Source organism: Siniperca chuatsi, linkage group LG13, assembly GCF_020085105.1.
Source record: "Siniperca chuatsi isolate FFG_IHB_CAS linkage group LG13, ASM2008510v1, whole genome shotgun sequence".
Classification (NCBI taxonomy): domain Eukaryota; kingdom Metazoa; phylum Chordata; class Actinopteri; order Centrarchiformes; family Sinipercidae; genus Siniperca; species Siniperca chuatsi.
The window spans coordinates 8,026,162-8,052,425 of record NC_058054.1 but is presented as its reverse complement, the minus strand read 5'-3'; the positions used below and the strand labels follow the sequence as shown (position 1 = coordinate 8,052,425).

At 38.4% G+C, this 26,264-nt stretch overlaps 2 protein-coding genes across 2 annotated transcripts; both read right to left on the bottom strand.

Moving 5' to 3' along the window:
* Positions 1–811: 811 nt before the first annotated feature.
* vapal (VAMP (vesicle-associated membrane protein)-associated protein A, like) lies at positions 812–15,830 on the bottom strand. The gene is made up of 6 exons (XM_044218810.1): positions 15,660–15,830; positions 9,571–9,723; positions 7,493–7,596; positions 5,830–5,910; positions 2,931–3,110; positions 812–1,767 (listed from the first exon to the last, which is right to left on the bottom strand). The coding sequence occupies exons 1-6, from the start codon at positions 15,715–15,717 to the stop codon at positions 1,606–1,608; spliced, it is 738 nt and encodes a 245-aa protein (XP_044074745.1). The 5' UTR covers positions 15,718–15,830; the 3' UTR covers positions 812–1,605.
* Positions 15,831–17,656: 1,826 nt separating this feature from the next.
* rab31 (RAB31, member RAS oncogene family) lies at positions 17,657–25,903 on the bottom strand. Its single transcript, XM_044219911.1, has 7 exons — positions 25,708–25,903; positions 24,743–24,822; positions 23,779–23,860; positions 22,596–22,667; positions 21,999–22,105; positions 20,594–20,703; positions 17,657–19,907 (listed from the first exon to the last, which is right to left on the bottom strand). The coding sequence occupies exons 1-7, from the start codon at positions 25,741–25,743 to the stop codon at positions 19,810–19,812; spliced, it is 585 nt and encodes a 194-aa protein (XP_044075846.1). The 5' UTR covers positions 25,744–25,903; the 3' UTR covers positions 17,657–19,809.
* Positions 25,904–26,264: the final 361 nt, after the last annotated feature.

Sequence of the window (26,264 nt, the reverse complement as noted above, 5' to 3'; positions counted from 1 at the left end):
TTTTTCAGATGCAAGAACTGGTCATTTAATTACAGCTCATCTGTTGCCTCATATTTACAATCATGTTACATTCAGCTTGTCTCACACCATCCATAGTCACAGTAAAGCTTATAAAGTGTCTCTCTCTCTCCTGCCAAGTAAAGAAAAAAAATCCAGTGGTCTTTTCCCACGCTACCCTGTCCTCCAAGAGTCAGTATGAATCATATTACTTTACGCTTTAATCAAATGATTGCAGGTTTTACTTTTGGGAAAAATAAGCATCTTGTGAAGACGGTTCTGTATTTTAACCATCATGCTGAAATGAGTGAAGTTTGGAGCCAAATGACCACTGTAGATTTTGCCATCCAGAATACCACAATTACCTTGGCAGAACAACCTCAAAAATACTGAGTGACAGCCTCTATTTTGTGCAAGATGAAACCATTAAAATGTATAAGAATCTCCTCCCTTCCTAACTCAATTTAAAAAAAGTAGTAGAATCCAAGAGATCCAAACTTCCACCTTGATCTGGTCAGTAAATAAAGTATGTAAGATAACATGACTTTACACTGAATTTCCAAGCTCATAACAGAACAGATGTCTGAGGTAGAGACTCATTTTCTAGTTTTGTGACTCAAAATAATAATATTAGCTGCAATGTCAAGTGTACTTAAAACTCATGGTTAGCTCATATATTGTACGTTGTCCTTGTACTAAGAAAAAAAAAAGTATATCCAATGTTGGCTGATGGAAAACAAACGCAGTATGTTCATCAAACATGTTTGAGGGTGTATCAGTGAAGGGGGAGACAGGAAAAGACGGCTATCAAAACCACATTTTTTCCATTTTTATTTTTTCAATGCTTAATACCATGGGACAGGATTTTAAGAATGGAGACCTTATGTCAGTCAATATTTGCCTCAGAAGGAATATATATAATAATAATAATAATAATAATATAAAGTCTGCATTGGTGTTGTGAGGAAAAAGAAGGGACAGAAATGTACAAGGAGGCACCTATATACCCAGCTGGACCTGAACGTTCCAAGACAAGTAGTAGAAATTACAAACTGAACAAATTTACTTCAGAGGCAATCCAGCAACAGGTAGCAAGGTCTTTTTGATGAAAGTTCTTTCCTTTTTTGTTTAAAAGGATTTAAAACAACATTTACAAGACACCTAACATTCCATTCAATTCCTATTAAAAACAACAGAGAGATAGAGAGAGAAAAATAATCTAATCTTTTGACTGCCTCTCGCCAATGGTTCACTCTAGGTGCATCTCCCATGTTGACTGATAGTATACAACTTTCATTGTCCCGGCACATTACCTGTATAATCCAGCCATCAAAAAAAAAAACCAAAAAAAATTAAAAAAACAAAACAGAAAACAAAAAAAAGGGAGCAATCACTTTTTTGTCGCCTTTCTTTTCGTAACTCTCTGTGTGTACTAACTGTGTGAGATTGTAAAAAGGCGACGCCTTCGAATGATGCTGTACAGATGTGTTCACCGTAGGCCACACTACCAATGATATGGCAAAGTCAACAGAAAGACTTCTTGGTTTTTCCAGGCCTGTTTCATTCCGGAGCCGGGGCGGGGGATACGGCTGGCATGCATCTCCCAGTCTACAAGATGAACTTCCCTAGGAAGAATCCGATGAAGATGGCTGCTATGACGACGAGAAGGGAGGGCAGGGAGGTGGTGCTGGCTTCTCGGCCAAGGAGGCTGGTTGAGTTTGATGTCATGTGGTCTGAGCGGGGTACCTTTCTCATTCTAATGCCATCATCCTGTAACAGAGGAAGATCCACCAGAATCAAAAACCTCTCCTAAGTTTCTCTGAAGTACTTTGCTGGCCAAAGCCTCTCTGAAGAATAAAGTGTGTAATTTTCACATCGGGTACCACTAAGTACATGGCTACAAACCCAGATCCACATCCCATCGTACTCTTTGTCCCATCTGTACAGGTTCCAATTCATCCAAACAAGTTTTAAATCTTTCAAATGACACCCTGAAGATGTCCTCTCCCTTTGTGGTTGCTTGCAGCTGATCAAAGAGAAGAAATTCCCCATTGATGTCATCATCACATATGTATCTGGCATAGACCATTAACTGAGGGATTCCAGCTACATCTTCCGTTTCATCTAATTGTAGGAAAAATGTTGGAAGGCCAAACATTTGCACCGCAACTGACTTTTGAAGGTCTTCTGACTTCTGAATGTCTTTAAGCATGGTTTAAATCAGCTTTTCTCCAATAGAAGGCTTCTTTGCCTTGGCAATGTTTTAACTGACTAGATACAAATCAGTGGATTATCTTGAGTAACCAGGTCATGATTTCTGGAAAGAGAAAAGTTTTTTTGTATTTTTTTTGGCGCTTTGAGCACCACAAGCCGAGTGCTATATATTCCCATTATATAAAAAAAAAATGCAGACATCTCTACGGCCGATTTCTCCAAAACTCGGACACTCACACCAAAACAATCTAGATGGCACTACAGGTAAGAGGAAAAATATGCGTTAATTGTCCCTTTAATTGAAAAGTAAACGAGGGCATTTGCACACAGTAATAACATGCTATCTTTACCTCTTATCTAGCTCGCATTGTGATCGGATCTCAGCCAGGTATAAATGCAATCTGTACAGTTTGGCTATATTCTAAAGAAAGAAATCTGGCCAATATGTTGAAATATCACCATACCCAACCTCTATAGACTTAACACAACAGAATAAACCCCTAGGGAGCAGAATGACATCAGCTTTCTGACCATTGTGATTCAGAGTGGATTCACTTCAAGTGTATTATTTTCTCTTTGGGTTTCATTTTGCTTTACAACATGGTGTACTGATTCACATTTGGTTTTAGTTTTGTCCTGTGTAAAAAGCATTAGAATAAACATTAGAACAATGAAACCATAATGTTTAATCACGTTATGAATTTATCAGCACATCTAACCTTTAATTGCCGGTTCTCCTCAGCCAGTTTGTTCATCTCAGCTTGCAGCCTCTTGCACTTCTCCAGCACTTTCTTCATCTCTGTTTCCTCCAGTGAGCCAGTGACAGGCACCGTGGCTGCTGATGGGTCGGCCCTTGCAGAGTTCATCACTGGGGCTGCTTTGGTGGCCTCCATGTCATTCTGCCCGACAAGCAGAGGGAGAGAACCACTGAAGTGAAATCCAGCATGCCCTGAGCTAAGTAGGGAGGTAAGCCTCTAGACAGGAGCTTGTGCCAAAGAAAGGCAGCCTTTTTCGAGGCCAAGAAGCTCACAGTGCAGCTCAAAGAGACCAGGAAGGAAATGCGTCCCTCCAGAATTCATGTTTGATGTGGCTTTGTTTGGTAGGACAAACAACATGACGGCATACAGGAGCCCATCAAGGCCCAGCTAATTTTTGAACCAAATGATATGATATAAATAAGTGCTACAGCAAACATCAGGATGTCCCATTCAACATTAAGCTTTTTTTGTCTTATGAAACAGTGGGTGTCTTCCTGTGACTGGGGTTATCAAATGGGAACCTCTGTTCATAGATATTTTTACTAATTTAGTATATTTAAGCATCCCAAAAGACACCCCCCCCCCCGAACCACACTGAAATTCTATTACCCGCACTTGCTGTATGTTACCAACACTACTTACACATAAGCCAGGGTATCTAATGCCAGCACAATACCTGATTTTCTGTACAGATACCAAACAATTGGATACATTACTTTGAGGAATATTAACAATGTTTTTTCTACTAGTCCCTTTTATTCATTCAAAAAATTAAGTCAAAGGTCTCAAATGTTAAATGTCGTCAAAAACATGAGATTAAAACCGAGAACTATCTGATCTAAGAACTAAATAAAATAGTCTAAAACTGGCTAATATTTAAAGCCGAGAACTATCTGATCTAAGAAGAGGTAAACAAGATTACGATTCTTACCAGATATTTGATGTTGCTTCGGTACTGGTGAAATAATCAAAAAAGCCCTGCTCACTGTCAATCACTTGTTCTCACTTTATTTTATATTATATTTAACATTTCTGTCCCCAGATCTTCATCAGGTAAAAGAAGCGGTCGTCAGTGTGGAGGTTCGTTTCATTCACAGTCCGAGTTTTTGACCCGATGCACGTTAAAAAAATAAATAAATAAAAAAAAAAAAAAAAAAAAAAAAAAAAAAAAAGACTTCCTGGTGTGCAAGAACTTTGCAGTAATTTTTACCAGCTTTAAGTACTTGACAGTTTTTATACTTGGTGCTACACACACACACTTTGTTGGTACGAAAAAAGAATCTAGGTTTGATACCCAGCTCTTCTTAGACACTACAAAAATGCTGATCCTAAACATGCATTTCTGCATTATAACATTACACCTTACAATACATCTCCATCCTACAAAGTTACATACTATACATGTTGCACATCACATACATGCTACACGTGCCAAAGCAGAGTGCAGATACCGTGCTGACTCAGCAGTCCATATATCCACACTGTAGCTTCTCAGCATAAGCTAAATCTAGCTGGCCTTGGTGGCATTTTCGCCTGAACTGTGAGGGCCTGCTGAGATGTCCAGCAGTACTGCTTATCTAAATCCTGATTACACCGAGAGCCCATTAATACAGGCTTCCAGTGTTCACAGTCACCAGTTTATTGAGTACAAGCTAATGTAATCTATTACAACAGCCCTGTAATAAATCCTATCTTTGTACAGCTTATAATGTTCAGTTTTTATCGACACTCTCAGAGGGGTGACTCAACTCTAATGAAGTTGGTGTGTCTCATGTATGACTATGGGGATTGACAAAACATTACAAACACATTTAATCTAATGCAGTAACACTACCACTAGAGTCATACTGAGAGCCATGTTGAGGGCTCCAGTCTAAACTATTTTAATGTTAGTACACTACAATGTTTGATACTTGATTGTAAACTAATGGTTGGAGCAATCAACTAAGTAAACACCCACATCATTCAAACTGTTCATCTTTCAAAGCTCTTCTCTCACCTTGAAATGGTTTCACAGCAGCTGCACTCTGGCTTGATGTAGGCGGCATACACCTATGCTAACACCTTTGTTAACTGCCAAAATGCAAAATGCAGTGCAGAAGGCACCCACCAGCTGCGTTTCTTGTGCGCCACAACAATTAGATGCATGCAAAGAATTTTTGCATCCCACAACATACTATGCAGTGTAAATTTGGATTACGCTGAATGTCAATGTTGCTTGTGAATTTCAAAACTATTTTTACTTGAGCAGCTATGTGTGGTGTGGTATTAATGTATCTTTCTCTGTGGAGCAGTTTTCATTCTTTCCTGTCATTGTACTTTTATCTTTTGCAGCATCACTATTTTGGCCGCCAGGTTGGAGCAGGTCAACAGGCACATACAGTTTTTAATATCAAAGTGTCGAGCTTCAGCGTACACCACTTGGAATTAAAAGTCGATCCACCTTTATTTGTTATTTTTGGTGGTTGTTCCATTTTTCCCCCCGGCATGACACAATTAAGTATTTTAGGTGAGGCTTGGGAAGAAAACAGCTGATAATTTATTGAGTGTGGAGAGTAAGCAAGAGAAATGCTAATTATGGGGAGAAGAAAAACTTTGGAAGCTGAGGTTTTTTTTATATTTTTGCACCTGGAACAGGGTGCCTTGGCCAGTTTTTCTAGCGCAACAGCACTTTCTGCTTATTTGACATTACAGTGGTGGATTTTTCCAACGTTTTTGCTTTTATGAAAAGCTATGGCATTCTGGACATTTTCAAAGTAGAGCATTCGACACAAGTCCTTAAGCAACAAAATCAAACTTGAGGTTATGATTTAAATTATGTGGAAATAAGCTGTTTTTAATGTGCAGCAGCGCCTCTTACCACTTTATCGTTTTCAGAAGGCAGCTCGAAGACACATCTCAACTTGGAATCCATGAGATCATCGGGTTTTGCATCTTTCCACTGGTGGAGATGAAAAATGGGCATGTTATTCATCAACTCAAACTGCTAGCAGCTGGATTCTATCCACACACACACTTCAACCTACTTCATACTATTAGCATGCAATGCAGACTTGAATCTATGGACATTACATTAACAAAACATGCACAGCTTCATTCGGTCTCATTTTCCTACACAACATAGCCACAAACTGTCACAAGTGTGCATTTTTCTATTGGTTTTAAAGGTCTGTATTTTTAGAACAGACACGTTTTCATAAAGTCAGCTCCTTAACTCCAACCAATTTTATACACTCAGTGACAAAGGTGCTTGTAATACAAGGGCTCCTAAAGTACATAATTGCTTTATGGTTGAGTAAAAGAAATAATCTGTGTCATAAGTGAAAGATATATCACAGATTTGCAAAGGGTTTGAGTAATGCCATGGAACCAATTTATCTGATAAAATAGTCTTATTAGATTCCAGTTTATTTATCAGAACCAATTAGACCTTTGTTCCCCTACACTTCCTGGATTTTGCTTCCCATTCAGACTACAGGGTACGTCCTTGTTTTACTGAGTGCCTAAGCCTTTGCTGTCCTCTGGTGGACAACTGGAGAATGAAGAAGAATCTCAATTTGTCTGATGTAGCCATGTCTAAGAGTAGAGAGCTGTCCATAGCAACTCAATTACCATGCCATAACTGATGACCAAATTCAGATTTTTTTAAAGTAAGAAATTAGTGGTGGACTACTGATTATCAAAAATCAATGATGACAGGTTTTCAGTGAGTCCTGAAGAATATTTAAAAATGTAAGAGTGGAGGTAATTTGATTCTGAGGCGACACAAACCCCACAGTAATCTGTATTTATCTTAAAACTGAGAAAGAGCAATTAACAGAAACAAGTCCTATTGAAATTTGGGTTTGGTTTTAAAAAATAGCATTTTCAGTGTTAATGTACTTAACCATTTATTGTCCTTTATTATTATTTTGAGAGACTAGATATAGTAAAGAGCTTATTTGTGTCCCCCATTTTGCTGTCCACTTTCTATAACATGAAGCATATTCTGAACTTTCCTAGCTGCAAGGGGACCTTGTTTACTGTAAACTGTGGTGAACAGTGATTTCTTGCAGGAGCACACATTGTTATATGGGGACTTCCAGGTGGAAATCAGTTGACTTATCCACTCTCAAATAATCTGATAAATATCCTTTGAATTAAAATCGATGAGCCTTTTGTTTGGACAACTGTTAAAATTGCGACTGGTTTGGGTTGTTTGTTTCTGTGGTGGCAAGCCGAGTACTACAGCAAATATTGTGGGGACCCACACAGATAATCCAAAGGAAACTGGTTTCTTACACAAGAAAGTGTATCCGTTTGTTTATACAGTGTAACAGGTATGGAAGCAAACATTTGTGTCGAGTTTTAACTTCAATGCCTCCTTATTTCTGATGGTATGTGAATTTCCAAACATTAAAATGGCTAGTGACTCAATAACTAACTGTTATGAAGTAAAAAGTAGGTGCTAAAGGGTGTTCTGGTATACACATTTTAAACAACATCTTTGCTACAAGTCCTAAAAGTAAATAAAAATCACTCACCAATGAATCCATGTCAGAAACATTTGGCGGGGCAAAAATCGTCTGCACCATGAATTTGTGTTTACTTTTCTCGTTGGGGTCATACTCAAAGGGCTGTAGCATGACTGTAAATGAAAAATGAAAAATGTTAAAATATTTGAGCAAAGATATCTCTACATAGAAAGATGATATACCTAAATATTCAGCATAATAAACCCCAGCAATGTATTCCCAATGACAACATACTACCCATGTTTATTATTTAAAATCTAATTTGCCAAAATATGTTCTTATATAATGTGGCAATCTCAAGTTAGTACATTTGACCCACACTGAAGGACAAAGGCAGACGTCTGATCGTGATGTTCTTATCTTTTTCTTTCATTGGTTAATTCTACCATCTCCTATCCAATTTCAAGAGGATGTTTATTTTCCAAATTGAATTCAGTGAATATAAACCTCCAATGTTATTGTCCACTTAAAGTTATACTCTTTCCACAATTTAAATAGTATCAAACAAACTCTCCTATGTAGCCTTGATAGGTGGCTGCTCCTTCACAGAGAACAGCAGTTTGAATTAATGTCACTTATAATGTACCGTGGTAATAAAAGCAGCTACTTAATCATTACACTACAACACAACAAATGGAAGCAGTGTATTTGGCCATATTCTGGATAAAATATGAGTATTTAGAACATACTGAGCATTCAGACAGAAGAGAAGTGGATCAAGCTGCAGGAGTGGTTTGAGGTTTCTTTGGACATTGATACTTTTCCTCACTATGAATGTTATCATTGAAGTACATTGCAACTAACACGAATTCAAGCTGGCTAAAGTCGCTGGAGGAAACTTGACATTTATTAGTCATGATTAAAAACAAACAACTTTATTTTATTAACCTTAAACATTGCCACAGACAGACAACTGTCCTTAACAAGACTCCACGATAAACCAACTGAGTTATAGTAGCAAAATAGAGGCCAATTTGACTCTAAAAAGCAGAACAAAGACCTAATTTTGCCAGCAACTCTAATTCAAAATGTTTTCACAGGTTTCTCTCAGGGATGTTCCATTTGTTTTCCTGTTTTCATACTATAGTTCACATGCAATGGTTATATTTAACCTAAAACCAAATCTTTCTGCCATGACACTACTGTGGTATGCCCTTGTGGCAATGTTTGTGTGACTATTGCAATACAACTTGTTTAAGCTATACCGTAACCTGTAGTTTTGGTGGTGTGTCCCGTATCGTTGGCTCTAGTCGACCCTTATCAGCAGCCAATCAGCTGAATCAACACTCTGAGGTTTGGATTTAGGTAACCTAACCAGCGACCCTCCAATCATAAGTGTCTCATTTGTTTTTCTTAATCAGAGAGTTATTTACAGACATTTCCTGTCAACTCTATTTTCAGACTTTAAGATATCTTCCTCTTCAGTATCTGCTTTTTGGAAATGAGCCTCGTCTCTTTGCAAGATGCATTATGCAGCATATATTACCTCAGCCTTAGGTTACGTAAATGAATATCTGTTATTGCTAAAATACTGGATTCAGTACCACTTTGCAATATTTAACCGACCGAGTGAATATATTGTGCTTTTGTTTTTTGGGGGTTTTTTTTCTTTTAAAGCTAGTGATAGCTGGAGAGAGACAGGAAAGGCAGGGGACAGAGAGAGGGGATGACATGCAGCAAAGGGCCCGGGCTAGAATCGAACCCAGGCCGCTGCAGTAAGGACTCAGCCTTGATACATGGTAAAGTGTCCTACACTGGTGGTGTAGTAGTTACAACCCTACTCGAGAACTGGCGTACAGGTCCGTTTCTGTCTGCATCCAATATGTACACTACACCACATGGGCAACAAGTGGAATGCAGATCGTGTGGACTTCGGTAAAAAACTGCTTTCACAAATCACAGCTTGGGGCTTTAACACCTCAGCTTCAACTTAGCATGTGGCCTTGTTGACCTATGACCAACTCGTGCTAGCCTAGTTTCCCTTCCAGGTCTCCCACTGTCTCAATTAGCAACAACATTTTGTGGACTAAAGGGAAGTCTGTTCACTGAACTTAAAGAAAAAATTATAAAAACTCTGAAAAACTTACCAGAGATAACGACAGTTGCTCCAGGATCGATGACGCCGCTATTTGGCCGTACACAGTACCTGCGTGGCGCAGTTGTCTTCACTTTGAAACACACTTTTCTGTCAGAAGGGTTCTTCAGTTTGAGGTTGGTGATGACTACATCTGTGAAAGGACCTGATGGACACAGAATGACAAACACAAGTGCATTATTACTTCTGTATTTTGGAGTACACTCTTCTCCTGTGGGTGCAACACCACCACAGCACAACTGTAAATGGAAATTAAAAGCAACAAAAAAATATTCTTATAGCCATATATCTCTAAAAGAAAATATATAAAGCAGTGTAGTCATCTACTTTAACAGTCATGTTTTTGCTATGATTAACCATTGAAAGAACATTTTTCTGGCAGCACATCCTGCACTAGTTGCACCAAAACAGAGCTGAAGGAGAAACCAAAAGTCACATTATTTGCTGCTGCATGAAACTGGAAGGGAGACACATTTTTGAGGCTGGGTTGCAGGATAGTTTCACTGTAAATATTCTAAAAAACAGGAGATAGATAAAGAAACAGTAGGCAGTACAACACTGATATATTACCAGCGTTACCTTAATACATATCAATTATGATTTCCAATATATTTTCTAGTATATAACAAAGTATGCTAATAGCTATAATTCGCTTGGAGTATTACTAAAGACTTTTCGGCTACTTCCAACTCATTTGTAAGACACGTTGTGCATCGCTTAAGAGCACCTTGTTTAAGGAGATGCTTGTCCTCCTTTAAAAGCATAGCCTTTTGCAATATTAAAACTGCAACTATACAGCCCTGATGGAGGGGTATTACTACCTAATGCAAAGCCTAGCATGAGACATTCATGAAGATCAGGATCTCCAAACTAACCGCACTCCCTGCATATGTCTCCAGAAGTGGAGACGAGCCAAACCACCTGAATCAATTATGTTTTTTCCCAGACAGCTAATTTCATATTGATGTCCCATGTTCACATTGGAAAATAAGGTCCTGCACTACTCAGGTCATATATCAGGAGATCAATAGTTAGCCCTCCATCTTGTGACAGAGCTTGGTTCAAATTAGGTCCTTAACCATGGTCAGCACCATCCAGCTTTGATGAGCCATGTCATGTTGAAAACACAAGTCAATGCCAAGTCAGAGGAACCCAAAACTCGATCAGCACAATTAGCCTGGAAAAAAAATATGTCCCATGATGCATGGATAGCTGACATCATAGCATGTGTGTTATGGGTGAGATCTATAGAGCTTACCTGCTACACTATTTGCCAGTTGCCCATCAAGTGTTTATTTTCAAGTCACAAAATCTAATATAAACTTGGGTTCCATAGAACTTCTCTCAGGTTACAAATGGTATTTACAAATTGCTGGGCATTTGAAGGCAACCTTCTGATGATAAACTAGATCTTGAGCTCCAAGGGAGTGCACTAATGCCAAATTTGTTTTCGTGTCTGTGAGGGTAGACCATCTCATTTTGGAGAGGAAGCACAGGTTTAGCTTGCATTTATTCAATTTCTCATTTAAGCCAATAGTACGATATTTCAAAATAAACTCTTAGTAAATAATCATCAGGTGTCTCTTGTGTACTGACCTACGGGACTAGTTATAAAAAAAAAAGTCTTAATATATATAATACATAGTTTTCTTCAGGGTCAACTGATTCACAATGTGATGGCGATTTGCCTATAGTTTGGACTCTTTAGCATTGTTTTCTTACATAAAAACAAGGAAAACATCCAATAAATAAAAACATTCAAATATTCCCTCTACTTTCCATTCTTTTTCACAGCTTGGTTGTAGCTCTGGAGTTCACAAAGCCTGCATTCAGCCTTCCTTCACACCCAGTGCTCAGAGAGATAAGAAACAATGCATGACCAGATTGGAGTGGCTCCACCCAGCTAAAGCTAACATGTAGAGTTATGGTGATGACCGGGGCGTTGTTTTCAACACAGGTGCGTCACAAAGGCATTCCTACAAACCTGAAAAACCTTGTCACTGGCACTGGGTCTGCAAAGTCTGATATTTATATGTACAATCTCTGCCTCCAACATCTTAGTTTTTCCTGTATAGCTTTTCTGAAGCAAGTGACAGTGAATATACATATATATACGTATATGGTAACAAAGATGTTTACTGCAATATCATACACTTGTGGAAGTGTGATTACCATAAACGTTATTTGTCAAGTTTCATCTATTATCATATAACTGGCAATAATGTTGCTGATAGTATATTAAAGTTCATAAGGTTGACTCAGAGCAGTAATGTGAGTTGAAATAATGATATCTCAGATGTTTTGAATAAGTGAGAAATGAAGATAATAAATGATTTGGTGCAGTTCAAAAGTACATGGTACATGGCAGGCGTGATAATTACAGCTTGTCAACCATTCCTCCTGACATTGGACATGGCTGAAGCCTTTCTGATGTCCTGTACCTGCTGGTGGGACAAAGAGGAAACAGACGATTTTGGCTAATGCACTATACATATGAAATTATAAAGAGCAACACCTGCTCTTTAAATGAGAAAGATTAAGGAGGTAAAAACCCTGAATCAACTTCTGTCACACAGACTCAATAAGAACATGCAGAACTAAGACAACTGAGTAATTGCTTCTGCAAAAAGGAATTTAAGGTTGACTGAGATACATTTCTACACTATGTGTGTTTTATACACTGTGAACATCACTAAAACCAAGACTGAAACAGATAAAACACTGAGAAGCAGTTGTGCACATCAGATATACACCCACATACCCTCCATGCCACCTTTGCTCAAGCAGCGTTAGCACCGTCTCTTTCATCTCGTTGCATGTATGCTGAGTTAGGGTCCCCCAGGCCAGTCCTATTCTAAAAATACCAGCCAAGGAAAGAAGGGCTGCCCCCTCTAGCTTGCTGGAGGAATCCCAGCAGAGGCTCTAAAACAGACCAGCTCTCAGATACACGCAGACCGATTTAGATCGGCCTCTGTGACAGTAAAGGAGCTGTGGTCATCTTCCTTCTCCTCATATTGCTTCTCAAAGACAGAATAGGAACCATTTCATTTTCCTCATGTTCCTCCTAAAATACAGAAAACCTTCCAAACTGAGTGATCCTCTCTCTTTCAATTTAGCGATTTGATCAAACTAACATTTAATTTCATGCTGGTTCATACCCGCGATAAATAATTATGTCCGGGCCAAGGCGCAAAAACTGTTTGCATAACACTTTGTATTCAGACTCAAGCTTGCATACACAAGAGGTTATATATCAGGACTATTCAAACTGTACTAGAGCAGATGCAGCGCTGGTGTAGCTTTAAAAAGGTTCAGTGTGTAGGATTTAGTGGCATCTAGCCGTGAAATTGTAGTTTGCAAGCATTTGAATACCACTCGCCTCACCTTCCCCTTCCCCTTCCGAGCATGTAGGAGAAACTACGGTGGCTTCGAAACTTGCGAACTTCCCTGTTTAGAGCCAGTGTTTGGTTTGTCCATTCTGAGCTACTCTAGAAACATGGCGGTGCAACAGGGCAACCTCCATGCAAGGGGACCCACTCCCTATGTAGATAAAAACAGTTTATTCTGAAGGTAATGAAAACACAACGATTCTTATTTTCAGGTGATTATACACTAATTAAAACATAATTATAAATATTATATATTCCATTTCTGCCAATAGCTCCTCCTAAATGTTACACACTGGACCTTTAAGTCAGCTTGCCAGTTATCCTCCTACTAAGCAGAAACACCAATATATTTGCAACTGTTTAGCATGATTTGATTTACATTTCTTCCTCGTGCCCTAGATTACAGGTTTTGTTCTCAGTGCAAGAGAACAGAATGGGTTTTTGATAACTGATTACCAATTAATGATTATCAGTATCAACATCACCTTTGTCATAAATATGCAATTTAGCCAGGCATCCATTCCAGTATACAAAAGGGTAAAAGTTTAATCTGATGAGAGAAAATGTAAACCGTGTGACTGATCGGTAAACACAATAAGTCTAATTAGAGCAGAATTTCTTAATCAAGTAAAATGAGGTCCATGATCAGATTATGATGGACCATGTCTCCGCCATCAGACTAAATATCAATATCAATTTAAGGTTCAGCTGAAGTACAAACATTAATTTATGTATTTAGGTTTAACTCTTGACCCCCTATTTTAAACGTTTATGTATCCAAAACAAACTAACTGAGCTGACCAGTGCAGCCAGACATCTACTATCAGTCTTAACTATTTGACTGAAGAAGCTGACCGTTAAAGCACCATTAACCTGTTGCACAAATTAGTTAAATGCAAGTTTGATCAGATGCTCAGGACTAAAGTCAATACTATTAACTGTTACATTTTAACTAGCTATTTTTAAATTGTGCTATGCAAAACTGTACATCTAGCAGGAAGGCTCTATTCATCACAAGCCCTGCACCTAATGATGCAGTCACTGGTCTTAATAGCAGAGAAATCCCTTTTCCTGATTTGAAAAATAGGTTGACCAGTTTAATAAAGTTCAGAGAATGATTAGGGGTTTGGGAATCAACATGAAGCTTTCTTGCTTCTTCTCAGCCTGCAATACCATGTGTAGGATCTGAACTATGTAATGGCGTATAAAGATGTGACCAATCAGTTTCTCATACGACAACTCATCACCAAAACATTTCAAGTGTCTATACCTCACCCAAAGTTTTCCTGCAATTCTGGTATTTGAACTGGTGACCTGTCTAACAATCCTGCCAAGTCAAGACAACAATCAGTATCCGCTCATACGTAGTCCTAACTAACATTCAGCCTCTTAGGATCAGCAAGACAATAGGCTGAACAATTCTTGGTTCTATGACAGTGGTACATTCAGCAACAATAAAACAGTGCCTCATTGACAATAATGCCTGCAGCAGACAGAGACTTGTAACTGGGGTAAAAACAAGAAATGCAGAGACGAATTCTGGGTAAATATGAATGATGGTAATGATAAACAGTTTAACTGCTGGGATTGTTATACAATACCATGGCCTTGTCAGACTAAGTTCATTGAAACCTTTACATCAGCACAATACAGTGTGCAGTTATCTGTTACCTCAGTCACTTGTAATGGTCACTTAATAACAAGCGCAACAGTTGAAATCATACAAATGTCACAAACTTAAACCTACATCTAGGAGTTTCTGAAGCGAGACAAGGTTGATAGGTCTGCAAAACAAGACAGTTTGTTGTTGGAGAGTAGCTAACAATGTAGCTAGATTTCAACTTTTGCATTAGCAAGCTAGCCTTAGCTATCATTAGCCAATGGTTAACTGACACATCATTGAATGTTATCATCACTGCCAGGCAAGCAATCAGTGGTAACCTAATGTGTGGATTACTTTGGTTTCCTATGAATGGCTTGTGAAAACAATGATGTCCGTTAAGACATTTCACTGAGAACATATATAATTAGCTAACTGGTTAATGGCGTTAGGTGAAACGAACTAACGTGAGACAAATGTTGCTGGTTGTTAACGTTGCAGTTAGTTAGTTAGCTAAGTTTGTCATTCCAACTGTCAGTCACTTTACCAGCTTGACATGGCATAGTGTCTGCCAGATGCGTGTAAGGTTGGACGCTACGTTTGTCGTTAAAAAAGTTAATTTCCTTCGCTATTACGTCCGGGTTGTGTGCGGTAAGCATTTCATGAAATAGGCTGAGCCCCAAGGAAACAACAGTTTGCTGTTGCTAACACTACTAGCAACAGCATAACGTTAGTTAGTAGCTCATGTTGCTACTAAAGTCAGGGCACTGGCAAACACGGTGCGTACTTTAATTCCGTTTTACAACCACTGGCAGTTACCCCACATTCTTCCACCTCTTTGCTAAGAGTTGACAGTTATCTGGTCGTGAATGGCAGGCGGTCAAGATGCTCGCCACGCCGGCTATCCACGTCACTACAGTGCGAGGATACAGCGGCCCGTCGTGTCCCTGGCTAACTTAAAATGGCGGTGAATGCTAGCTAGCTCGCTAGCAACGAAATTCGCTTGAGGGAGTGTGAAATCTTTTCACACAGGTAATTCTCCACCACTACTCGCTGGACATTTAACGCGTCAAGGAATGCTGATTTACCTACCTTTAAATTTGAGGTCGTAGGGAGGGTCAAGAACAAGGATCTGATCCAACTTTGACATTTTAGCTGAGGGGATGCACTTGATTTCGGTATCGGGGAGTAACTGACAAGTGGAAATCCTAGATCCCCTGCCACTACTGAGTCAAATGCTGACTGAGCTCTGCGAACGAGCATGTGGGTACAAATACTTGAACGCGCGAGCGCACAACCCTGTTGCGCGCCCTCGTAGCTCAGCAACTGATGTGATTATAGTACAGTAAACAAGTTATACTCCGTGTACACTGAAATACTTGGGAGGGAAAAACACCTTATAAAACGAGTCCTGACTTGATACTTGCCTGATAAAATGTAACCTACTCGATCTGTGTTTGAGGTTTAAATATACACCATGAGGCTATTTTGTACACAAGAAAATGCATTTTGGACTTTTCACTTTCAGTAACTTCCTACACTTAAAATCGCATGTTGTCAGCGCTTGGTAACTATCCAATATTGGACTGGACCTCCCTTAAACTATTCATTGTGTAGAACTCATACAATTTATACAATAAAAATAAACCTCAAAATATATAATTTTCCAAAGTTATGGGGTATAATCTATTCTCACAGCAATGCTTTTTGAAATGCTACATTTCTTACTGATGTCAGCCAATATCGATATTGGAGAGTTTCGAAAAATCTGATAATGATATGTTGGCAAATAATATTTTTTAATAAAGATCCCTTAAAGGTCCAGTATGTAGCATTTAGTGGCATCTAGCGGTGAATTTGACGTTTGCAAACATTTGAATACCGCTCGCCTCATCCTCCCTTTCAAGTTTGTAGGAGAAATTACGGTGGCCGCGAAACTCACGAAAAACGCGAACTGCCCAATCTCGAGCCAGTGTTTGGTGTTTTGTCCGTTCTGGGCTACTGTAGAAACATGGCAGTCTCCTTGGAGGGGACCCGCCCCCTCTGTAGATAAAAACAGCTTATTCTAAGGTAACCAGGCGATTATACACTGATGAAAACATACATATAAATATTATATTCCATTTCTGCCAATAGCTCCTCCTAAATGTTACACACTGGACTGTTAAATTTAGTTATTAAAGAATTGGGACCAAGATATGTACTGAGCGGGATACTCTACAGTTAAAAAATAAACTTGTCAGTGCTCTCTGGGTGATAAACTATATACACTAACACTGTTTCTAAACGATCTCAAACATATCTTCGACATATCTGTTCTGCAATTTTGTGTTAAATATTGGCCGACATCTATGCCGATGTTAATATATCTGTGATAATAATATCTGCCTGCCATTTTATCAGTCAGGCTCTACTTCATAGTCAAGATGAACTAAAGCTTTTCTGTAAATAAACAAGAAAATTTCAGCAGTAAAGGCATAAAACATAGATGTGATTTTTATATTTATTTACCAAAAGTGACTGACTTGATTTATCCACATTCTCTGTCATTAAGCTATTTTGTTTAGTTGATTAGATTTTCTTTTGCCACTTCTTTCTCACTCTATCCCACACTTACCTATTATTACTGTAACTCAGTTTACCCCCCCATAAGAGCAAGATACCTGCTGTCAATTTCAAACAGCACATTATCAACACACATAACATTCACATTAACACATATAACATTATTATTATCATCATGTTCTTCACATGGCACACATTGCGGTGAACTCACGAACAAAGATGTCTGTTTTTTTGCTGTTGTTTTTTTTAGAAGTAATTAAATGTAGGTGTAGGATGTGGTTTGCAATTCCTGAAATAAAAGCTTCATCTATACTGTGCAACCAAATAGTGTAATTTTCACTTGGAGTTTGGGTTTCTGAGGTGTCAAAGTGGCTCAGTTGAGATGCATACCACATTCTCATGACGTCAGGAAGTTAATCCAAGACATGACCTTTTGTTAGCGTGTTCTGGTGGTCTTTGACATTTTAAAACACATATTTTATCCCTACAGTGGGTAAAAGTAACACAAAAACAAAACAGAAAAATAGAATAATCACTACTTTATTATATTGATTAATATACAAAAGTTAATCGGGCCTACAGAGGATACAGAGAAGCATGACTTGGGCATACAGTATAAGGATGGCTGCAGATAATTGGCAGTTTCAAAGTTGACTGTTATAAGTACAATTAGTCTATACTGATTTAGTCAAGTAATTCATGCATTATTCTAGCAGTATGCACTCTTTAGCCACATCATACATTTGTTTAGAAAGACATAAAAAAGGCACTTGTGTGGCGAAAAATATAGTACTCGTTGGGAGTCTTATCATAATGTCAACATATAACCACTAATAAAATTTATTTTCTCAATACACCGTTATCTCTTGTATGGAGGTAATGCATTTAAAAATCTGCATTTTATGAAATTTTTATCAATCTGCTGGTAAATTTGACATATTGTACATCTGGCCCACCAAGCAGCTCAGAATTCAGCTTCATACATGTTGGAAAAAGTGGCACATTTTAAAATGACTTTTTAATTTGTACTAACTAACTCAAGTACCAACGTAAACATGTTTTTTTAAGCTATGGAAATGTAGAACCAGAAATATTGTTACATAGGAAACCATGTTGTATCTAAGTCAACTTTCATGTCCATTTCAATATTTTATCAAAATTAGGGAGTACTGTAACTGTTTCAACACTTACAAAAAAGTAACTCCTAATTAATACTGTGTTAAATGTATGCAAAAGTGCATTTCCCAAGTGGTCAAATACAAGGACACTACTGCCAAAGAAACAGTAGCAAACAATAATCTTAGTTTACACAACTGGGCTAAGGATTATTTTCATTGTTATCCCTTTTCCACTTTTTTGTAAGCTAAACTTGATTGGTTTAGGGCTATATTCCCATATGTTCTCTTAGAGTTTGGTTAGTATATAGAGCACAACTCTTTTGGAACTTTAACAGCGTTAGACATGTTTAGAGTAAAACACATGCAGGTCTTTTCTCTTCTTAATAGTATAAATGTAACCCCTTTTTCAGGTAAAAAAATACATGGAAAACTCATGTTTGGCAGTCGTATACAGTCATTCCCTGTAGTGAAATCTCAGACAACACATTTCAGCATGTAGAAAACATCTTTAACAAATCGCTATGTAAACAATTCTAGTATTGGTCACAGTGTTTCAACAGGGGGTGGCAACAGTGTTATTTTTTCCCCCCACCAGCTTTGCGCCAAGTCCTGCCCCTACTCTGCCTCTGATTGGCTAACCCTAACCCTCCCCCCTCCCTAACTTTAACCAACCTAACCAACAGAGGCAACGAGTACTAGTCAATCAAAGGCAGTGTTGGTGCAAAGCTGGTGGGGGGAAAAAAATAACGCGTCATTTACTGTAATTACGATTTAGGCCTCTAAGCTGTTCATTCTGCAGCATTACAGTTAAACCTTTATACAGCAAATGTGTGTGAAAACACATGACGACGTGGAATGTAAAGCCGCTGCATTTGAGCTACAGAACTGAATGCTCGTCTAAGGTTTGATCATGACAACCTCTTATTCAAATATTCTAATTTAATTCTATACAAGAGTGACACATTCATGTGCACAAAAGCTCCACGAGAAGAAAAGTGTAGCCTTATAGAATTAATGTAAAAAAAAAAAAACTTCATTTAATGTGTGCCATTTAAGAGCCACAGTGCGATGAAAATCTACAGAGCAGCTGACTCTTAAAATGAAAATGTAGTTGCATCAACAGCCAAAACCTGGCTTTAAAAAGCACGTCAGCTAGATCACTTGTCATTAATTTGTGCTGAATTTTAAAGTTACTATGGAAAATGGGATAAAACCGCCTCTTTGTAACGAGCTATGTACCATACCACACACACAGGAATCTTAATGTAATTCAAGCAAAACACCAGCTGAGGGGGACAAACTGAAGGCTTTCTGCTTCCTGACCTCATCAGAGTGGAAACTGCTATTGAATAAATGAAATAAATGTGCAATGACACATATAATACTGTTGGTAGGTTTCTCTGTTTCATGTTGCAGTTGACCACACGTGCAAGCTGACCTCTGTCTGTCCAATGTCTTGTCTTTTCCAGGCGTAAGACACTGTGTGCATTGAGGACTATGTGCTGTGCTGGTGGGGTCCGTGGTGCTGAAGGAAGTAATCTCATCAGCCACCGTTGGTACTAGCAGCACCTCCTGGCGGACGGAGCGGGCTGCCGAGTGAGTTTAAAGGACTCGTTGCTTTCCAACTCAGGATTTTCCAGGGGTGGAATCTGTTTACCTAAACACACAGTAGAGGGTTATTTACAGAGTAGCCATGTCAGATTGAACCATTTTAAGCATATAAATATATATATATTATTACTAATGCGATGTATTTGCCAGCCAAAACACAATGCCAAGGCTATTGCTATTCTTAGTACAGTACATACTGTAAAACCAAAACATGCCAACTTCAAAAGGTTATTCAGATGAAACAGATATATTTCTTAAATTGTTATTAATTAACATAAATCAGTCATTTTAGTTGTCAAAAACAAATATAATGGAATTTGTCTGCCCCACATTATGGCAGAAACATATTTACAACTTACAAAATTGAAGCATTGAAAGCAGAAAAGGCACATTGACAAAAACACCAAAGTCCCTAGTAACATAAACAGTAAAAGAGTCATATTTAGTTCGTATTTGAAAGAATTCATGCATTTTTTTATTTTCATACCATTAAAATGGTCCATCCCATGTGGGATTACATGGCACAAAATAAAATGACATAAAAATATCAGCTTCCAGCATTATTGAAAGGCTTCTCTAGCCTTTCTGTGAGTATACAGGCCTTTTCTTGAATTATTTTTTGAGTCAACAGCACATATCTTTGTCTTTACCGCTAACTTCCAAATAAAATAATACAGTACATTCAGACACACATGACACAAACACAACATACAGTAAAGACATGAAACCTACTGATTTTCTGAAAGAGCTCCTCCACATTGACAGCATTTCTGGCACTAGTCTCGATGAAAATAGCTGCAATTGATTCAGCAAACTCCTTAGCTTCCTTCATAGGAACTTCCCTGTAAAAGAGAAGGACATTAAAGTAGGCGTGGGAGCCGGTTCACAGTTAACAAGGGTCCCATGGCAAATCAACATTTTCATCAATAACTTTCATCTATTCCATCTCTTAACTAGTTTGCTCTGGAAGACTGCTGGAGAAGACGATACATGGAAGAGGAGTCGAGGTTTTGATGATAAATATGAAACTACACCAAAATGGTGCCGTTCTTCATAAAGATTCTTGAAACAAACTCTCAAGTTTCCCCTGTCTTATATTAGTGTGGTTTCACCTTCCACAGAGCAAGCAAACAGAAAAAAATATGTCCAAACAGAAACCTGTATACAAAGCCACTGTTGTGTTTTTGACAGAGAAATTATGGTGGCCAGCAAGGACAATATTTAAAAATAGTAAAGAGAAAACACTCCTTAGCCAACACACTCACAGTTGTCTCAAAAAGATACTGGCAAGTGTCTTGGGCCACCTTTCTCAATGTTTCTTTAGCTATGCTGCAGTCAATAGTCAAACGAAGAACAATGGGCTATTGATGGTGTACAGAACAAATTGTATCCGATGGCAGTTAAAGTCCAGTGTGTAACATTTAGCAGGAGCTGTTGGCAGAAATGGAGTATGTTTTCATTAGTGTATAATCGCCTGAAAATAAGAATCACTGTGTTTTCATTACTTTAGAATAAACCATTTTTATCTACATATGGGGCGGGTCTTCCATGGAGGTTGCCAGATAGCACCACCATGTTTCTACAGTAGCCCAGAACAGACAAACCAAACATTGGCTCTAGATTGGGCCGTTCGCGTTATTTGCGAGTTTCGCAGCCACCATAGTTTCTCCTGCACGCTTGGACAGGGACGGTGATGTGAGCCATATTCAAATGGTTGAAAAGTGCAATTTCACCAAACGGTGCCCAAACAATTTTCTACAACCAGCCCTGTTACAGTCACAAGAAGATTGAAGATCACAATGTCAATGAGGCATGATTTTCTTGACATAGGTTACATAACAGGTATAACAAGAAGATCACTTTATTGTTTTGTTCCTAACAATGAGTCTCTGTTGTGAACAAAGACACCTCATTCACTAAACCTGTAGAAGAAGTAATGCAGTAAAACAAGAGTCATAACTGAGACTGCAGTGAATCTGTGGAGCCAAATGATGAAGTAACACAGAAAAAGGACATTTAAGCTGAACAGGAAAGGAGCTCATGTTTTATAATAAAAAGATGTGTTTATGCTGATGCACGACAGAAGAAGCAGTTCCTTTACAGCTTTGACAGTCTAAGAAAATAACCCTTTGCTCACCTGATATCTCCTAAATCATTCTTGTTCCCTGCTATGGCTACAACAATGTCCTCTGGACCGTGTTCTTTCAGCTCCTTCACCCACTTCTTCAGTGTCTGGAAAGAGTCCTGAACAACAAGAAGACATCACAGTCAACTCTGGGATAGGTTCTTTATGAGAATATGGCCAACGTCTACAACTTGCATCACATATTCATCGCATTAGATGGTGTTTTTCAGACAAGTTTCCATTAACAGATCAGGAAAGAATGGCATTTGTAGGTCATGGCAGCAAAGCATCCCAGAGTGATGGAAAAGTAATTGCATTTTACATCAGGCTCCTAGTGTGAAACCAGCTTCTTCTGTTACACACATCTAATACACCAGGGAGTTACTGAACACAGCAGCAGCTCCACTGGTACAGTTAGGGCTGAAGGGCATTGCTTGAGCCCCTCAGCAGTTGTTAGGCGAGGCAAAAAGGGTGGTTAGTTGTTCATTTCTGTTACAGAGATTTCATCAGCTGGTCTGGGGATTTGAAACCTTTAAACATGTCACCACCCAAGTTTAAATTACTGTCACTCCTTTGTTTTAAAGACGATAAGTGTTCTGTTATTCTTACCAGTTTAGTAATGTCATAGACAATGACAGCAGCAGCCGATCCTCTGTAGTACATAGGAGCTAATGAGTGAAACTAAAAAAGACAACATATTTACAGTAGTTAGCATCATCAATCAATATATCATATCAAATCTCACTTGTATGGCAAAAATGTCCAAAAGTGCTTTATAAAGAAGACTTCAAAGACAGTATATGACCATTTAAACTTAACACAGTCTTAAATCTGGATCATAACTGTTGTTAAAAATGTTGTGTTAACCCATAAAAGACAAACTGTACTGTGAGTGGACTATGCCCATACATTCTTAAGTGATGAGTGGCCGATGGAAAAGGTTACTTCCTTACAAGTTTCAGCTCCTCTTAACTCACTATGAAGATTGCTCCAGTTTAGCAGAATGTTCTTATAGAGTTTACAGCCTCTACATTAAATTTACAAATTGTATTTAAATGCACTTAAGGGGTTTTCATTTTGTTTACATTACCCCAAAATCCAACATTTGTTTCCTTAAGGCCTTAACATGTTGAATGCATTTCCTTTCCCAAGAAACATCCAAAACCTTGCAGTCTCCTTCTCTTCTCTTTTACTAGCGCAGTGCTACACATCACCACCACCGACTGCAGTCAGCAGAAATGTGCATCACATCATCCCTGTGCTTGTGGTAATATGTGCTATACAAACAATAAATGGGCCCACGCATCAACACATTGCTCTACAGCACCACTAGTGGTCAAAAACTTCACAGTGTCTTTATATTGCATGCAGCCAGGTTTCATAATAACATCTGTTATTCAAGTGCAGTGACATAATTTCTTCAAATAACCCCCCCCCCCCCGTGTGTTATGTTGTTCACAGATGTTTACCAAGAAGATAGATCACACAGATAGTCAAGTGTGATATTAAAGATAAAGACAACTTCATTTTCACACACAAGCAGAAAATACTTGCACTAGTTTTTCCGTGCTGTAAGCATGTCTGGCAAGTTTCAACTACACCCTTCCATAAAATGATGACTGTGACCTTTGAACCCTATGTGAATCAACCTATTTCATGCTTAATAATAATTCCATGTCATGAGGAAGTGATTGTGTCACTTCTAGCTTCCTGATGCAAAATGTAATGGAAAATTAACTACGGATTCATAGTCATAGTTGTGAGGAGGAATTTCTGTTGTGGGTGCACTCACCCGTTCCTGTCCAGCTGTATCCCAGATCAGAAATTTGTGTAGTTCATTTCCACTTGGCACTGTTTTGGTTAGGAATGATGCTCTGTGTATGATAAAGAGCATTTCACAACAATGCTTCTAAGCATGTTCTTTAACAGGCACAGGAAACAAATCAGTACATGTCAGCAGGAAACAAAAAACACTGAGAATAAATATGTTTGAGACTGAACCCACGCTGCCTGAAAGCGCTAATGCAACAACCATCAAACAAGAAAGCGCTAATATAATCATAACAGTGACGATGATGGGCTCAAACATTTGTTTAGATACGACTTAATAACGTAATGCCTCAATAACTAAAAATCAGTCTCAGTTTATCTCAGCCTGATGTTGCCTTCATGTTTTATAAACTGTAGTCATTTCTCTAGTGTGTTTAAGCTTGTCATTTCTCTAGTGTACAGTATTCATTTGTAATTTGTACCAAATCCAGGTACTGGGCTTTAAACTGCTAACGGTGACCAAAACCATTACTTTCAAAACATATGCACAAACCATTAGTTTTGGGTTAAATGAGCCAAATGGACTGAGGTTATATTTTATTTTTTTCTTTTGTAAAATGGGGTAATCCTATTTTCTGATATAGACTTAATATTGTTCCATCTGGAAATCAAACTGTTTAGCTTACAAATGGTTCTTGGTACAGCGTTTAAATACTGAGGATTTTTTCTGATTCCTATGATCAACTGTACTAGTATTAATATGTCAGCTGACTATCACTACCATTAGTATGGAAGATTTGACTTGAAATTTCTATTTACTGATTCTTGATTTGATATCAAACCCAGACTTAATTAGGGACTACAAAAAGTGTGGAGCAAAGATGGCTTGAACTGAGACTAACATCAAGCATAATGTTTCTCTTGTTTGATTGATTTGCTTCCTGCTGTTACATTGTCTTTTGTGGTTTGTAAGGCAATGCTCTTACCCTATTGTGGGACTTATGTTGTGGTCAAAATGATCCTGAACGAATCGGCAAACAATGCTGGATTTCCCAACTCCAGTGTCCTGCAAACAGAAGGTCGCACATCAGTCGCAGCACTCCAGGCACACACATACAGTCACTGGTCACTATTGACCCAAATTGATTAGGCGACTGTCTGGTCACATGTCCACCCCATCAAATAGGTTCCTGTTAGTCCACGAATTCTACAACTAGTCAATAATGATATCTCCCAATCACCTAAATAACAAGTAAATTAACATGGAAGCGCAGGGGTTTTAGCAAATCTGCTATATATATATTTCCAAGCTAACAAAAGAAGGGTAAGGACAGTCTATGGTTAACTTGCTCTTAAAACGCTTGGTGAGCATGGCAGTGGCCTGTGGCGGAATGCACGGGCCTGGTAAACGTTTATGTAACGTTAGCTCTTTACAAGTTCCCAGTTCCCCTTTACTTCATTGATATACTACCACTTTGCAGTCAAAACGTCTCTGACTATCCCTGTCGCCGTCTATAAAGAGGGGCCGCTGTGTTTTGCTAACGCAGCAGGAAATCTAACGGTTTGCTTGTAGCGGTTGGTCTGACGATGACGTAATAGTTGATAAACTGTCAGCCGTTAAACAATAAAGACAAAAACGCAGTAAACTACAGTTAATCGATTTAAACATGAAAAACAGACGTACACGATGAGGAAACAAATGTAAAATGACTTGCTGCGCCCACCGGCCGATCAGCTATTGGTTTTCAGTTACATTTTTCAAGTTTTCTGACGAAGAACAACACGATAAAGTAAAGGCCGTTTAAAAAAAATAGCCGACATTTACAGAGTGTTCGTGTCAACTGGAATTGCTAACTTCTGTTAATGTGTTGTTAACGTCAACATGTTGTCGGTTAGTTAACACAGAAGGAATTTCCCTCAAAGTGGATCAACAAAAACAACCGCCACTTACCCCTAAAAGACAAACTTTGAGCTCCCTTATGGCCATGGTAAGTTGTGAAAGTTTTTAAATCATTATTTGTTCACTCAGTGTCTTTGTCTCGTCATGCTTGAAACTGTTGATTTTTTCCCCTCTCTTCTTGGATAAAAGAGAAACCCAGCCCCTGAGACAGACAGGCTGACCATCTCCTCTAAACTAGTGTCAAGTGGTATAAATGGCAGGTTGGACTTCCGGTGGTGACTTTCAAAATAAGATACGCAAGGCCCGATTTACTCCATATTGTAGATTTCCTCCAGATATGTTTTAAGGCAACTAAAAACAGTCTGCTTGGAATAACACTTATTGTGTGATATAAAAACTTGAATTATATTGTTACAATTCTTAAAATGACATCTACTCCTTCTCCCTTATTAGAGAAGAAATCCCAAATCTATGACTAAACGACAAAAAATTGTTCATTTCAAAAGTTAAACTAGTAGATGCAAGTCCTTTCTTAGTGTATGTGCACTGGAGACTTCGTGTTTTTACATCACACTTGTGTAAGTTGCATATTAGACCACTACTGGCTT

What these genes read in the sequence shown, in the direction of transcription:
- rab31 (XM_044219911.1), bottom strand. Translation starts at nt 25,743, where the DNA reads ATGGCCATAAGGGAGCTCAAAGTTTGTCTTTTAGGG. An exon ending in TCTATGACATTACTAAACTG is followed by an intron (nt 22,106 to 22,595) that starts GTAAGAATAACA and finishes CTTGTTGTTCAG; the next exon opens with GACTCTTTCCAGACACTGAA. An exon ending in AATGATTTAGGAGATATCAG is followed by an intron (nt 20,704 to 21,998) that starts GTGAGCAAAGGG and finishes TCTCTTTTACAG; the next exon opens with GGAAGTTCCTATGAAGGAAG.
- vapal (XM_044218810.1), bottom strand. Translation starts at nt 15,717, where the DNA reads ATGTCAAAGTTGGATCAGATCCTTGTTCTTGACCCTCCCTACGACCTC. An exon ending in TTTCTGACATGGATTCATTG is followed by an intron (nt 5,911 to 7,492) that starts GTGAGTGATTTT and finishes CATCTCCACCAG; the next exon opens with TGGAAAGATGCAAAACCCGA. An exon ending in AGGAGAACCGGCAATTAAAG is followed by an intron (nt 1,768 to 2,930) that starts GTTAGATGTGCT and finishes CCTCTGTTACAG; the next exon opens with GATGATGGCATTAGAATGAG.